Source organism: Phascolarctos cinereus, unplaced genomic scaffold, assembly GCF_003287225.1.
Source record: "Phascolarctos cinereus isolate Bilbo 61053 unplaced genomic scaffold, phaCin_HiC Scaffold_726;HRSCAF=1367, whole genome shotgun sequence".
In the NCBI taxonomy this organism is placed as follows: domain Eukaryota; kingdom Metazoa; phylum Chordata; class Mammalia; order Diprotodontia; family Phascolarctidae; genus Phascolarctos; species Phascolarctos cinereus.
In genome coordinates, this window is record NW_027556098.1 from 120,173,337 (window position 1) to 120,189,422 (window position 16,086).

General features: G+C 37.6%; 1 protein-coding gene across 2 annotated transcripts in view; it reads right to left on the bottom strand.

Moving 5' to 3' along the window:
• Nucleotides 1–5,167: 5,167 nt before the first annotated feature.
• UBXN7 (UBX domain protein 7) overlaps nt 5,168–16,086 on the bottom strand; it is a 59,169-nt gene continuing 48,250 nt past the window's right edge. Inside the window, exon 11 of one of the 2 annotated variants that reach the window (XM_020986042.2) lies at nt 5,168–15,948. In XM_020986042.2, coding sequence (XP_020841701.1) covers nt 15,787–15,948 — 162 coding nt within the window. In that variant the 3' untranslated portion in view covers nt 5,168–15,786. The remainder of the gene's footprint in view (nt 15,949–16,086) is intronic. The other variant, XM_078146756.1, reaches the window with a different exon arrangement.

Sequence of the window (16,086 nt, forward strand, 5' to 3'; positions counted from 1 at the left end):
GCTATAGCAGTAGAACAGAAATACCATGAAGGCAGGGACTGTTTCATTTTTGCTTTCATATTCCCAATGCCAAAGTGCCTAGCAAAGTGCTTATCAGAGTGAGTACTTAAATGTTATTGGTTGGTTGGTTGCAGAATCAATTCTTCCTCTCCTGCCTTCATATTCATCAGTGGTTACTTACTATGAGTTAAATTTGCGTATTTTTTTCTTTATAACTATATTATATTTCGCCTCCTACCCACCCCTAATCGCTACCAGTCAAAATCCTATCCGCTCTTCAAAGTCCAGCTCAAATGAATTCTTCCCTTACCCTGCAAAAGTGATCTCTCCCTCCCATATCACTTTATGCCTCTTTTATGGGAATTATTCCATTCAGGCTAGAATCATCTACCTATTAACTTTCCTACTAGACTTCTTTAGGCTAGGGCTGTCTTATTCATCTCTGTAACATCTCCAGGGCCTAGCATACAGTAGGTATGAAATACATTGTCTTAACTGATCACCTAAATAAGAACCAAGCTCCCTTGTCCACTTAAGTTGGAACTGTGAGGTATGAGAATCCAAGGGCAGATCCACCTTTCTCAGGAGCTTTGTGGCAGGGCTAGTGAGAGAACTGGTGAGGCACCATGGATTGGAAAGTACATAAGACTGTGAGTCAGAAGACCTAACTTTTAACCCTGCTCCTGCCCATAGCTAGGTGACCTTGACCAAAGTCAACTTCTCTGGGTCTGTTTCCATATCTGTAAAAAGAAGTAGAGGGACATGGAGGAGGGTTGGATGAGATAACTTAAAAATAAAGTTCCCTTCCAGTCCTAATAGTCTCTGCTAGAACATTCTAAATAAAAATAAAACACATTCCCACTTCTACTATTTGGACTTGCTTGGAGAGCTGCATTAGCTCTTACTTTCCTGAGGGTGGGTTCTTTATCACTGAAACCCTATCTTTACAAGAGCTAATATCCAAGGAGACAAGGCAAACATTTTTTTATTACAGGCCATAATGCTTTTTTGTTTGTTTGTTTGTTTTTTGCAAAGTCTCAGAATATTATGCCTTCTAGATACTATTTGCTGTCATCTTCCTGGAGGAGTAGAGTAAGAGGCACAGGATAAACCATCAAAGGAGCTTAGAACAGAAGAATAATTTCTGACTCTGGCTTAATGCCATGAAAGACTTCCTAGGGAAGGATTTACAGAGGGGAAAAAGAAAGGAACTAGGATTTTTCAACAATTAGAATTTAATCTTGGAAAGGAGGGTTGCCAAATAGGATAGCTGTTCATAAAGGAAGCATTTGGCTGTAATAAAGTGGCTTCATTGCATCAACAACAACAAAAGACTTCCTAGAGAAAAAGGGCTCTTGAATGATGGGAAAACAAGACATATTCAAGGGTGGTGGTGGTGGTAATGGCTGTCTGTGTGAGTGTGGGAAGGATCTGGCACAAGACAAACAGTTGAGAAAATGGGCTTGATTGGTCAGACAGTAAAACAAGAGATGAGGAAGTCACTCAAGATAGACAACTGACTCAGTTCATTCCCAGAGAGGGGAACGGGTTTGTCAGTAACTTTGTGGGTGAGCTCAGGATTTCATCTGCAGCTGATTGGGTGTGGGAGGTGGGGAATCATTCCCTTATAAGGAAAAAAAAAGAGGAAATATCAAAATAGCTTATAAATTTAATCTAGGCCCTGAAGAGGAAGTCATTTCCCCTCCTCTTCATTAATGGAAAATGAGTGCAAATTATATCTGGGGTTTGGTTTACATCATTTTACCCCTTAACTGCCAATTCCCACCCAACAAAAAAGATAGTGTTATTGAAAGTGCTGGGGGCAGCTAGGTGGCGAAGTGGATAGAGTACTGACCCTGAAGTCAGGAGGACCTGAGTTCAAATCTGACCTCAGACCAAACACTTGACACTTACCAGCTGTGTGACCCTAGGCAAGTCACTTAACCCCAATTGCCTAAAACAAAACAAAACAAAACAAAAAAAAAGATCAAGGAAAACTGCCCTGATATTCTAGAACCAGTGGGTAAAATGGAAAGTGAAAGAATCTACTGATAACCTCCTGAAAAAGAGCCCAAAATGAAAACTCCCAGAAATATTAGAGCCAAATTTCAGAGCTCTGAGGTCAAAGAAATACTGCAAACAGTCAAAAAGAAACAACTCAAAATATCATGGAGCCACAGTCAGGATAACACAAGATTTAGCAGTTTCTACATTAAAGAATGGGAGGGCTTGGAATATGATATTCTGGAGGGCAAGAGAACTAGGTTTACAACCAAGAATCACCTACCAGCCAAACCAAGTATAATCCTCGGGGTGAGGTGGGGGGGAGGGGAGGAATGAACAGTTGAAGAAATAGAAGACTTTCAAGCATTCCTGATGAAAAGACCAGAGCTGAATAGAAAATTTGACTTTCAAATACCAGACTCAAAAGCAGCATAAAAAGGCAAACAGAAAAAAGAAACCAAAAGGGATTCAATAAAGTTAAACTGTTTACATTCCTACATAGGAAAATGATACTTGTAACTCCTAAAAACTTTCTCATCAGAAAGAGTATATACATAGATAGAAACCATAGGTGTAAACGGAATATAACAGGATGATTATCTAAAAAAAAAAATTGAGGGCTGAGAAAGAAGAATGCACTGGGAAAAGGGGAAAGGAAGGGGTAGAATGGGGTAAATTATCCTACATAAAAGAGACCCAAAAGAGGTTTTACAGTGGAAGGGAAAATGGTGGAAGGGTGGGGAGAGCTTGATAATCTTATTTGTTGGAATTGGCTCAAAGGGAGAATAACATACACACTCAGTTGGGTGTAGAAATCTATCTTACCATACAGGAAAGTAGGAGGGGAAGGGGATAAGAGAAATGGGGTGGGGCTGATAGAAGGGAGAGCAGATTGGAGAAAGTAAAAGTCAGAAGTAAAACACTTTTGAGAAGGGACCAGATGAAAGTAGAGAGAGTAGGATAAATGGGGGAAAATAGGATGGAGGAAAATGCATAGTTGGCAATCATTACTGTGAAAAAAAAATGTTCACAGAAAGTTTCTTTGATAAAGGCCTCATTTCTCAAATATATAGAAAATTGAGTCAAATTTATAGAAAAAATTCTCAAATGATATTCTCAAATGATAAATGGTCAAAGGATATGAACATGCAGTTTCCAGACAAAGTAATCAAAGCTATCTACAGTCATATAAAAATGCTCTAAATCACTATTGATTAGAGAAATGCAAATTAAAATAACTCTTAGCAACCACCACACATCTTATCCATCAGACTGGCTAATATGTCAAAAAAGGAAAATAAATATTGGAGAGGACGTGGGAAAATTAAAATACTAATGCATTGCAGATGGAGTTGTGAACTGATCCAACCATTCTGGAGAACAATTTGGAACTATGCCCAAAGGGCAACCAAACTGTGTATATCTTTTGATCCAGCAATACCACTACTAGGTCTGTATCCCAAAGAGATCACTAAAAAGAGAAAAGGACCTACACACACAAAAAAAAGCCTATAGCAGCTCTTTTTGTAATGGCAAAGAATTGGAAACTGAGGGAACTCCAATTGGGGAATGGCTAAACAAGCTGTGGTATATGAATTTAATGGAATAGTATTGTGCTATAAGAAATGAGCAGGTGGACTTCAGAAAAACCTGGAAAGACTTACTATGAACGGATGCAAAGTAAAACGAGCAGAACCAGAACACTGTACAAAATAATAGCAATAACATATGATCTGTGAATAACTTTGCTATTTTCAGCAATACAATGATCCCAGATAATTCTGAAGGATTTATAACGAAAGGTGCTGTCCATCTCCAGAGAAACAACTAGTAGAGCCTGAATGCGTATCTAAGATACTTTCTTATTTTTTTTGTCTGTTTTCTTTCACAGAATGACTTGCATGGAAATATTTTGCATGACTACATGAATGTATGTGTACTATGTCAAATTGCTTGTCTTCTGAATGAGGGTGGGAGAGGAGAGGGAAAGAATTTGAAGCCCAGAATTTGAAAAAAATGTTAAAATTCTTTTTACATGTAATTGGGAAAAATATATTATTAAAATTAAAAAATTATTGCAAATACAAAGATCCTCCAAAAGGACTAAAGAATAACTCTATCTGGTCTAAGTGAAGATTCAAAAGGAAAAATGGACTTTCCACAAGGCCAACATGAATGAGACCGAAAACCTGAGTTCTTGACCTTTTTTATATCATGGACCCCTTTGGCAGTCCAGTGAAAATTGCAGGGCCCTTTCTCATTGCAGGAATATTATCTATTGTCCATGAATGCCATAACTCCCAAAATGACATAATTAGCTTTTTAGTCATAGGGGTGGTCTTTTGGTCTTAGTACTCTAAACAGAAATATTTATATTGTGATTATCTAAATTAATAAAATTGTTTCTGGCAGGCTTATGCCTAAAATAGAAGAAGACATAATTTCCTTTGATCATTATACTGGGTTGCAGACAGTTAAGTACAGGAGCTCAAAACAAAAGGATATAGAAACAAAGACCTTTAATAATTTACCCCATAAAATTTGTATTAGGACCAACATTTTGGGGGGGGCAGGTAGGTGAAGAATAAAGAATTATTAGATTTTCTGAAAAATAGGTATTATACTCATATTTTCAACATCATAAATTATTCATTATAACTATAGCTACAACTTATTGTATTACCATTTACCAAAAAAAATAGCATGTTACTAGAATTTCACAAATAGAATTAAATTATGAAGTCTCACTTTCCTTGGAGGGTCTAACATTATCTAACAGTTTCCATAAGATGGCAATGTTCCTACATTAAAAAAATTATTTCACAACATAATTATAAGCAGGGCCTATTTAACGTACATGCTAATAGCTATTACCCGTTTTTCAAGTTCTATAGAGTGGCAGAGACTGAGGAATACAGAACATATATGACCTTGAGCAAGTCACTTAATATGTGTGGGCTTTCATGTCCTCATCTGTAAATAGAAGGGGCTGGACTATGTGGCTTCTAAGATTCCCATTCACTCCCAGTTGAGGCTACCATAGAAGATTCAGAAGCTCTATGCCCTTGATGCAATGCAATTCATTAAGTCAATTTAAAATTGCATTAACGAAAAACTTTTATCCCTGAGAATTTTTATTCCACAAAAACAAAACACAAGTGAATACTGAAAACAGTTTTTGTTTTTATTTCCAAGATCAAATATTACAACAGGACATTTACATGTATTTATAAAAAAATGCAGCAGTTGTGTTTATAGATCAGAGGTTTCCTTGAGTTTGGTCCCTCTCTCAGCACAGTGAGCTGATGTCTTAAAAAGACTTCCCCCCCTCCCCCAACCCCTCTACTTCAAGTTGCAGTATCAATATAAAGCAACTGGGTATAACACAGTAGGAATATTCACAATTTGGTATGGCCAAAGCTAGATCACCACCAACTGGAAAGAGAGCCTAATTTATAAATTGTTTATACACAGAAGTAAACATCCAATAATCTAAAAATTCTGTGTGCTTAAATGCACAACTGGAACTATGAATGGAGTTTTAGTGAGCAGTTACAGTACAGATGTCTTGACCAATGCCACTCTTTTCTGCCTCATTTAGATTTCCTGCCATATTCAAGTGCCTTCTCAGTACCTTAAGGACCACTTAACTAGATCTAAAAAAAGTTCTTTTGTTTTGAACAAAATAATGATAATAATGGTCCTTTCACTGTCCTCACTCACTAGTTTCAGAACTTTATAGCACTAGGAACAGTCACAAAAAAGAATAATACCTCCTAGCACCATAGGATTAAAAGGCCCAGAAAATTGAACATGTTCGTCTTAGCAGATGACTTAGAACGTGTTAAAAACACTTATGGGAATAATACTTTAGCCTACTAACAGCTTGGGTTTAATAATAGGACAGGGTTTTAACTTAGTAATCAAACCTAGAAGCCTCTCCTTAAATGAACAATTTTGGTAATACTACCCTGTCTGCCTAAAATAATGGAATTTACAACTTCCTAAGAGAGTTCTAAATTCTGTCAGTAATTTGCTTGAGAAGCATTTCTAATTAAACATTCATCTTGGTTTTGTTATTTTAAAAAAACAACACTCAAACTGTAATCGAAAATTTCCATTTCTTGATCAACATCTCAGAATAACATGGAGGGCAGGTCAAATAAAAACATGAAAATAAATTAAAAACAATTGGTAAAAGCATGCTAGAATTTTACACCCCAAATGACCATGTAGTCAGTATTTTGCAAAACTCAAAGAGAGAATTGTTAGCTCTAGAAAAAGTCCTGGATAACCATGTCTAGTCCACTTCTGGCAAGGGTGCTGGAGATACTAGCCAACAAGCTTAGGTTAGTTAATTTAGACAATGTTCAGGAAGGGCCAGCAGAGGCTTCCTCAACTGATAGAGAAGAATAGAGCTCCAGTAGCTCAGGAGAGGAACAGCAGGAGGTATGCAGTCAGGATGAGCAAGATTGTGCAGGGCAAGGATTACAAGGAGGCCATAGAGATGGCTGCAGCAGAGACAGTGTGCAGAGTATACAACACACTATGAAAAAAGCTTGGGTGTGCTTGGAGGTTACAGAGACAGAGTCAGAGGTGGGGAGAACACCTCTGGAGCACTCTTAAGGAAACTATCAGGAAAGCTGAACCCAGAAAAGGAGGAGGAATTTGTATTCTACTAACTTGGGTAAGTGAATATACTAAATGTTAGCTATGCTGAAGTCACTAGATACAAGCGTTAAGACAATGGAAACAAAACTAGGAAGTTTAACTGTCCTCTTCTGTAGCCACCAAAGCTCCTTAGACCTAATCTCCTGTAAGAATTTACCCACGCCTTCTCAAGACACCTGCAATGAATCTCTCATCTCCACCCCCTCCTGATGATGGTGACAACCCCTGGCTGGGCCCTCCAAGCAAAGTTGTGGGACACTAGCTCAACCCCAAATCTCATGAACTATGACTTCCAAAAACCATCTCTGAACAAATCAAGGCCAAAGCTAGAAGGTGCCACAGATTTGATATTACCTCTTGGGGGGCTTTTCATGACTGTGATTTCAGATGGGTACAGTGTTTGTATAAGAGCAGATATATCATCAGGGTGTTGCCTCTTAGCTTCAGGGACTGAGCTTACCTTTGCACCTGCAGTGGTGACCAATGAATATATTACTTCAAAGGTCAAGGCTCAACTCTTCAGGCATCCCCTTCGTATCAAGGTGATAGCCTACATGCTTCATTCCCACTGAACTGCAAGTTGACCTTTTCTGACAATCAGTGTTTAATCCAATGCACTTTGCTGAGACAAGCAACAACGTCCATAGTATCAGGCATTAGAGAAGAGATTTAGAACAGCAATACCTAACTTGATGAAATTGCTCCTGAGCTCAATCAAGTAGAATACTTAAGCACTGTTATGGATTTCCTCATTAATAACATCTCAACCTCTTCTTGCTATGATATTATTCGTCCAGAAAGCCACAGTCCGAGAAGATGTGATAGGACTGGTCAATCATAATACTCCTCCTTACTGGACATGTTCAACTCATGATGCCCATTTCCTTCCTTGGGATAATGCATCACTATATCCTCCAGTCAACAAATGTGGCATGACCATGTATTACCACCCCTACTCCAGCTGCTTTATATAGAACATCTCCATCTGTTGGTAACGGACTTTACATACTGATTAGAACTCCAACTATTATCTTGGTACAACAGGGTCTGGAGTTAGCTCTCCTAGATCTACAAAGACAATCAGAGTCTTATATCAAACCCTAGATGTGATCAATGACCCATGTACATACACTCATCTTGTCAATCCTACAGCACTGGCAGTTGGACCATCATTAGACTTAGAAGTATTCAAAAGTACAAGATCTTGGGAAGGGCATCATCTATTGCCACCTTTCACTCAATTGGTATAGGACATATAAACTCACTTAACCTACTTTCTCTTGCAAAAGATATGTATCTACAAGCTGCCAATACAGATGGCTTTCTCTTTATCACTCTGGGCATCCTTAAATTCACTAACAAGCTTTGTAATTTCTTCAAATCAGGTCGGTGGAAACTTCCAGTTATTGTCTCTCTAGCCCTCCAATTAAGAAAAAAGAAAAAGAAAAAAAAAAAAAAAAAAGAAAAAGTCCTTGAGGAGCTAAAAGCACCTTGCCTAATGAATGAAGACTGAAGCTCTAGGTAGAAATTCCTTGTTCCACCCTCTTATAGTTCTTAGAACTGTTAAACTCAACTGATTATCCAATGCTATATACTTAAGGAAAAAGGAACCAACAGAAAATTGTGACAGCATCATCACCTGTTTCCCAGCAAATATTGTAAGTTTTCTAAATCTAATGTACAAATGGGAGACTAACAAGGAGGCCTAAGACTCCAAGGGATTAAACAAATAGATCATATCACAAGCTTGTTATTCACATACTAAAAAGTGGAGGGCACAAATCACTGTCATCCTGATAATCAAAATATAAAGTGGTGGTATAAAATTTACTACATGTGGAGCTAATCTATGGGATAAAGACTCAGAAGGGTCAAAGAGCAGTAAAGAAAGCATGGAGTAAGGTGATACATGTGTTCACGTTTTGAGTCATACCTGTTTATCAAACTAACAGTTTTCCATTATAACTGCTGTGAGAAAGGCATATTTGTCTGATTTTGTCAAACACTGCAGAAAGGTACCCCAGAAGAACTTAGATTTCAATGCCACTCATAAAGCACAAATCCTGGTAACTCATACTTCAAATATGAAAAGATGCATGAAGAGATAAAAATAACAACAATTAGGTCTATCTCCTGAAAGTTCCTACCAGATTCCCTGCCCAATGGAGACTTTGTCAGAAAGCAAGGGAAGAATTTTAACACTGGGAGAAGTCCATTTCAAGACTATAATTATTTGAAATGGGAAGTCAATCATATTCAATAAATATTGAATGCCTTTATGTGCAAGGTATTCTGTAAGATACTCCATTTTTATTTAGCATTGGTTAAATAAATGGGATAAGGAAAAATAAATCAGTAAGCTTTTTAAAAAAAATCAATAAACATTCATATTTAGTGCTACCTTTTTTAAAAAAGACCTTATTTTGAGTCCTTAACTAGGATACCAATTTTAGATCATAGCAAGAATCATCTTTTGAAATAATATTCTTTAGAAGTGACTAATTACTGCTTTTAGCTATGGCCCAAATCCAGCACAGCAAACTGTAATATTCATAATTAACCCAAGAACCCATTGCATGGGCAAGATCACCACAGATGTTTCTTTTTCTTACTTTGTTACTGTCTTAAGCCTTACCATTAGTTCTTCAGATGTACCATATTTCTGACTAAAGTAGATCTTAGTTAACTCAATTTCACTTCAAACAGTATCATTTGGCAAAAATAATAATAATTTTTAAAAAGCCTGAACCACAAATTATAATAGCTATCAGTTTGACTAGGTGAGCCAGGCACTGCAATGGCATTTTGTGAAGCACGCCATACAACTTTCATAGTGTCTCCCTCCTACAAGTAAAGAATGGATAAGCAAAGATTTTGACAAAAGAGTTGAGAGAAAAATGCCAGTCTGCTTATTCTGCAGGCTTCCAGTAACATAGCAATTCTAGTATCTGCTCTCCCCTTCTAAGGCCAATAGAACTCTATATGGCAAAGGATTCTCTACAGAAAAGAAGGTTGGAGGAAGGAAGAAAATGAGAACATTCACCTCTGATTTGTTTCTGGAAAAAGGCTTTCCCATCTACTTCTCCAAAAGTGACACAAGCAAGTCAGAGGATAAGTTTCAGAAAATGAGCTCCCACAACTCACTATAATAATCAAATTAATTTTCAAGGAATGGTTTTTTAAAAATCAAGAACAGAGAAAAGAAAAGTATGCTTCAAGGAAAGAATCTCTTAGTATCATTAAATCTCATAATCAATGAATACAATGAGTACAATTGTGGAAGACCTTCAAAACCATCATATTCACCTGGAATTTGTACTTGACAGCAAGCTTTCTTGCCAGCAGTGCTGCCTCACAGGGTGGACATAGAAGGTTATCGATGAAAAAACAGAAAGTCCTATAGGACAGAAGGCAGACACATTTGTTTGTTAAACTCAACTGACACCTTTAGCACTGAAAAGCCATTCCTCTGTTGAAGAATGCTAAGGCTTTCATATAATAAAAACAAAACAAAAAACCCCACCACCACTGAAGGATAGGACAAAACATAGAATGTCCACTGCATTCTCTAAAATCATTGTTTTCCTAACAGGTCTGACATACTCTGACATGCTCAACCTCATAAGTTTATTCAATCCTTTTCAAGGATGAAGATAATAAAGGAGATGAGCACCTAACATGTTAAGTGCTTCTAAGAGACAAAGTGCAAAACCTGGGGAAAATGGCATGACAAAAAGGAACACAGAGAGATGCCTTTATCAGTTTCTGTCTTTTCATAGATCAATGGGGGTAACTGAGTCTGAGTAGGGGTGGGAGGCAGCTGAGTCTGTGATAAAGGGAATTCCCTGGAAGAGCAAATTCCCTCCACTACTGCAGGTCAGCAACTTCTCTGTAACTTAGAGCCCACTGGAGTCTTTGAAAGTTTCTCAAAAAACAACCAGAGAGACAGATTTGGACATTAAAACCAATCGTCACAAAATTACTCATGTTAATGTCTTAAGCTTCAGCATAAAGAATAGCCTACAAAACAAGAGAAGTTAAATGTCATTATAGTAATGGTGAACTATCTGGGTTGATTTAATTATTTTATTTGGAGGCAATGTTGATCAGGAATAAAGAATTAAAGAGTAAAATCACGCCATTACTGAATTTCAGTAGGTAGGACTGTTTATTGGTCAATAAAAAAAAGAAAAAAAGTTCTTGAACATAGGGCAAAGAAAACACTAATTAGCTATACTTTAAAGTCTTCTGGGATAACCTCCATCAAAACAAGGGGGCATCCATGAGTGACTTGGCATGTGGCAAAGAGTTTAGATAACTTTCTCCAAGTTGTACTAAGTACTAGTGGTTCTATCAAATAGTCCTTTCTCATTACGTGTCCAAATATGGGATAGTCTCTGAGCAAGCTATAGTCTCAAGGTGAAGCCTAACAATCTAATCCAGGTATTCCAATCAAGCCATAAACTGGGGCAGCAAGAAATGCAGTAAAGGAATTTCTCACTTTATTAAAATCAGGCCTGTATTTCCCACTCATTTCACAAGAAACATCTTTTCCACAAAGCCTTCTCTAATCACTATAGTCTACTGTGCTCTTTATTTTCTCTGAAATTCCATGATGTTTATTAACAGGCAATTTAGTAATTATTCTCTAATTGTTTCATTTGTGTTTTGTTCCCCTAACTAGGTTTCACGCTCCTTGAGAACCAGGGTTCTATACTACACTTATTTTTCTTTTTAAACCTTCCATTTAGTAGTTCATCATGGGTCTTCTATGCTGGGTCACAGAGCAGTCAGGATTCAACAAATTGTGGCAAGTGAAAGGCAGAGTGCAGCAGCAGCTAGAGTGCTGAACTTGGGAGTCAGGAAGACCTGACTACCTCTGACACTTAACTGTATGATCATGGGCAAATTTTCTCAACTTACTTGAGGCCATTTTTTTTTTTTGTGAGGCAATTCAGGTTCGGTGACTTGCCCAGAGTCATAGCTAGTGAGTGTTTTATGCGTCTGAGGCCAAATGTGAACTCAGGTCCAACTGACTCCAGGGCCAGTGCTCTATCCACTGCATCACCTAGCTACCTCAAAGCCATTTTTTCTTCATCTGGAAAATGGGATAGTGATTACCTGAATGAGATGATATAGTAAAGCCCTTAAATAACAGAGACTGAGCCTGGTGACATTTGACAATAGGGAAGAGAATCTATCCTTTCCTAAAGATGTTAAGTACATTGACTGAGTAATTATGTGTGAGTCTTTCTCTTTATTCCTGGCAAACAACCTAATAACTAAAATCCTTTTTCCCTTTTATATTTTCACCAGTGTATTAATTTAAAAACAGCTTCCTAATTAGTAGTAAAAACTAGCCCATCAAAAGAGATGAATGATTAGTAAATTTCTATGCTCAGGGCAAGTCCTCTAAAAAAATTTGCTACTATTTTTTTCCTTTTCATTTCCAAATTTTAACAGACTGAGCCAAATTAAAGTCCTATAATTTTAAATTTAAGCTCTGTTAGGAAATGTTGGAGGAATGGATCTTTGAAATAGAATTGACTAACATAATTAAAAACAATCTTCCCAAGTTATAAAAACTCTTGTCTTTCAGTAGGTGCTTCCTGGATCAAATTAAAAAATATTTCTTTTCATCTTAAATTCTCCTAAACTCACTTTCCCTACCAGCTCTCAATTAATTCCTCTGGCCTGGCTTATTTCTCAAGTGTGTTCCCTTCCCAACCCTCTCCCTCCCCCAACCCTTCCCACCTATTAAATACCCTCCCATCTTGCCCCAGTGTATTGAAGAAAATAACCATTACTATCAAAGTAGTTGAACTGTTGTGTAAAGTTATACTTTTGTGAATCTGGATGCTGACCCCACAAATGCTTTTCCCTGAAGATCAAAGCAGGCTAGGAAAAGCATCAAACTAGAGGAAGTAAATACTGTAAGAGGACTGTGTTCAGACATTTTTAAGTATGTGTCTGGATTATAGATTCTTTATCTCTGACCCCCTTCCAGTTACCACTTAAACCATTTAACACAACCATTTAGTGTAATTCATATAAACCATTTCTTCTCAGCAAACCCCCTCCCAGAAACAGTACTAGGACAAAACAAAGGGCTTTTATAGTCACAACATTCTCTCCCTTTTCTTTGTCCAGAGAGAGACTCAAAGAGCAAGGGAAAGTCTTGAAAGAAGCCAAAATGTACAACCAATGTGCTTCTTTCTCAACCCACTGTAAAGAGTTCCACCATAACCCAAACCCTCACAGCTAAATCATAGCTTTCCTCTTTGCCTCCAAAATAGCCAAAAATCACTATTTTTTCTTAGTTCAAACAATCTTGAAGGCAAAAAAGGCATAAAAAATAAAAGTGTATTAATTTTAAGTAGAGCAGCAACAAATTTTTCTGGGATTGGAGAAATGCTAGATGAAGTACATGCTCCACAGGGGGAATGTAGTTCTGTCCTCTTATTGGAGCCCTAACACCCTCAGGATGGTTACGTCTCTACTGTGAAATAAAATAATTCAATGACCATATTCTGAACTTCAAGGCTAAAGTGAGCTTAGGAAGAGGGAATCTCTTTTCAGTTTTTTACCTCCAACCCTCTCTTCCACCCTCAAGATTCACTATACTAAACAGAAATAGTCACCCGAGAATGACTGAGCTTTTACCAGGAAGCCTGGAACATCTGGCTGGGTATTTTTCTTAAAAAGGAGACTATCAAAGGAACTGGGCATAGGGGTCAATGGGTGATTTACCAGAGAACATTTCACACACTTAGCTGTCACTCTGCTCACAAATCTGTACCTCACAAGTGGATCTACTTCACCGGTCTTTCCCCTAGTCCTAGAAGACACCCTCACCTTGTGCCACCTGAAAACTCTTCTCTAATCCAAAACCGCCATTTCTTCCTGTGTACTACTGATAATACACAGTGCTTCTCCTTAGTTATTAACAAGTGCTCATATCTAAGGCCTTCCAACATATTATTTGCAGAGATTATCAAGAAAGTTGTGTTTTTGCAAGGAATCAGAAGCTGCTGGTAAACCTGTGGATCCTGTGCAAAAACACCAAAGTGGTGCTGTTTAGTCACCAATCTGGATAGATAACTCTGACTCAATGCATACAGGAAACTGTAATTATATAAATATATTTATAAATATTTATACAATTATATACTTATACATAAGCACTTACACAGACTTATGAAAATGTAAGGACATTCATTTGTAAAGATCCATTAAAGAATAAACAGATTTTCCCATGATTTCCTATAGAAGACATACATTTCATTCTTTAGTGAGGGTGCCTCACCAATCAGGCATTAGAAATCACATTCCACAATTGTGTACTAACAAAGGATAATCCCCTCCTCCTTTATCCCTTGGGTGCTAAAATGTAAGATCTCTTAAAATAGACAGGAAGCCTAAAAGACTCTGAAAATATATCTGAATTTGGGTTACAAGTTAAAGTTTGTCTTTATTTCCAACATTAGCAATTTATTTTTTTCTCTAAGGTGCAGAAATGAACCAGCCTAAATAACAGTGACAAAACTGGGTACACACTATATTATGATCTCTATACAGACTTAAAGTTTTAGTTCTATTGGCATCTTCACCCCAGTCCCTACTTTACTTTCCTGCTAGTTCAAAACAAGAAAGGGATAAGTGAATGGTGTTGCATTCATTTAAAATAGATAACTTCTTCTCTGGAACTAAATATCAAATTCTCACTTTTCATACAATTAAATGAGGCTTTCGGTGGCAGGAAAAAATACAAGTGTTGGAGATTACTAAGAGCAGTTTTTCTCACTCCAGTTATTAAATGCTGCTTTATGGACTGAGTTTAAAGTTGTTCTCTTAAGAGATGCTTTCAGTTCTGATGCCACTGAACATGCTTTGGCTGTAGTAGGTGATGGCAGAACCAAAATACTAAAGTAGCTCAGCTCACTTAGTCGTATAACCTCTTAAAAAGACTCTTTTACCCTGGGGTCAAAATGAATTTGGATTATTCCTGACTAAAGAAACCCACCATTCAGAGTTACTTCTTTTTCTCTTTTCTCTGAGGCAGCCCTAAAGCACCACAGATAAGATCAACAGCAAGACCAATTTCTAATTTACAGTTACCATTTTACTGCATGATTGTAAAACTACAACTAAAAAAAAAAAGAGCAAAAAACAAAAAAACCTCCTGCCATTCTTAAACCTTTTGTTGGACCCAGAAAATGGAAGAAGCCAGGAAATGTTATGCTGTCCTAAGAGTAAACAGATTCCTTTTCCCAACACAAGAAGTTTTTGAAATGATAGAAAATCTTAAGATATCATTAGCTTGAAAATGGGCATAAAGGATTCAGTAATTTCCCTGAATTACTATTCACCCCTAGTATGTTGGTATCAACGGCTTCCATAAAATAATTTCAAATAAAAAGCAATGGACAAAACTAAGGCAGGAGTGTTGAAAATCCTAATCTATCTCATCCCATATTTGACAATCAAATTCCCAACAGCACATATACCAAGGACCTATTCTTCTACAGGAGAGATGACAGAAAGAGAAATTTAAATTTTTTTTTTTTGACAAACTATCATAAGGAGTGCTTTTCTCCACATAGGCAAAAGCCTGGGTATTTTGTCACATGATACTTCTTACACAGAACTCAAAAAAAAAAAATGAAGACACCTTTCTTCTCCCAAGAATAAAGAATAAGATGGGTTTGGGAGGTGGTTCCTTTTTTTTTTTTTTTTGAATCTGGCCCTTCCTCTGCCACAGGAAACCGAGGTCACATTATTTTTCTTATTTCCAGAGAGTGATGCGCAAGACAGCATCCCTCTTTCCCAAATGGAACAAGCATTTCCTGCCACCGGTATTAGGACAGATGATATACTTAGGTCTTCATTTGGTCACCAGATTAGGAGGAAAAAGGAGGAGAGGGAAGGAAGGAGGAATGACAGAAGACAGAGGGAAAGATGCTGTGGAGGAGAGCCCAGACAAAGAAGAGAGCAGGCGGGGGCCATGTGCCCAGTTTGGCTCTGTGGTCCTAGGAGCCAAACTGCAAACTCAGGGACGCAGTATCCCAAGTAAAAGGACGAGGGGCAGCTGAGAGAGGTCAGGCCACGGTGCTAATTTCTTTCCTGTACAAAGACAGTCTCTTGAGGACAGAGGCCTGCCTCTTGTAATGTAATGTCATAGTCAAGATGAGAAAGCTTCCTTCGAGGGAAGTTGGTGAGAAGTTCAAAACGTTCATTTGGGTATCCTTTTGACTGCACATGCTTCACCAGAGCCTAGATGGGGAGGGGGGGAGAAAGAGAGAGAGAGCATAAGCATTGGATGAGGACAGAAACAACATTTAGCATGTAATGAATCAGAAACAATAATGCCTCATTTCATACAGTACTATTAGGGAATTTCCCTGGTAACTG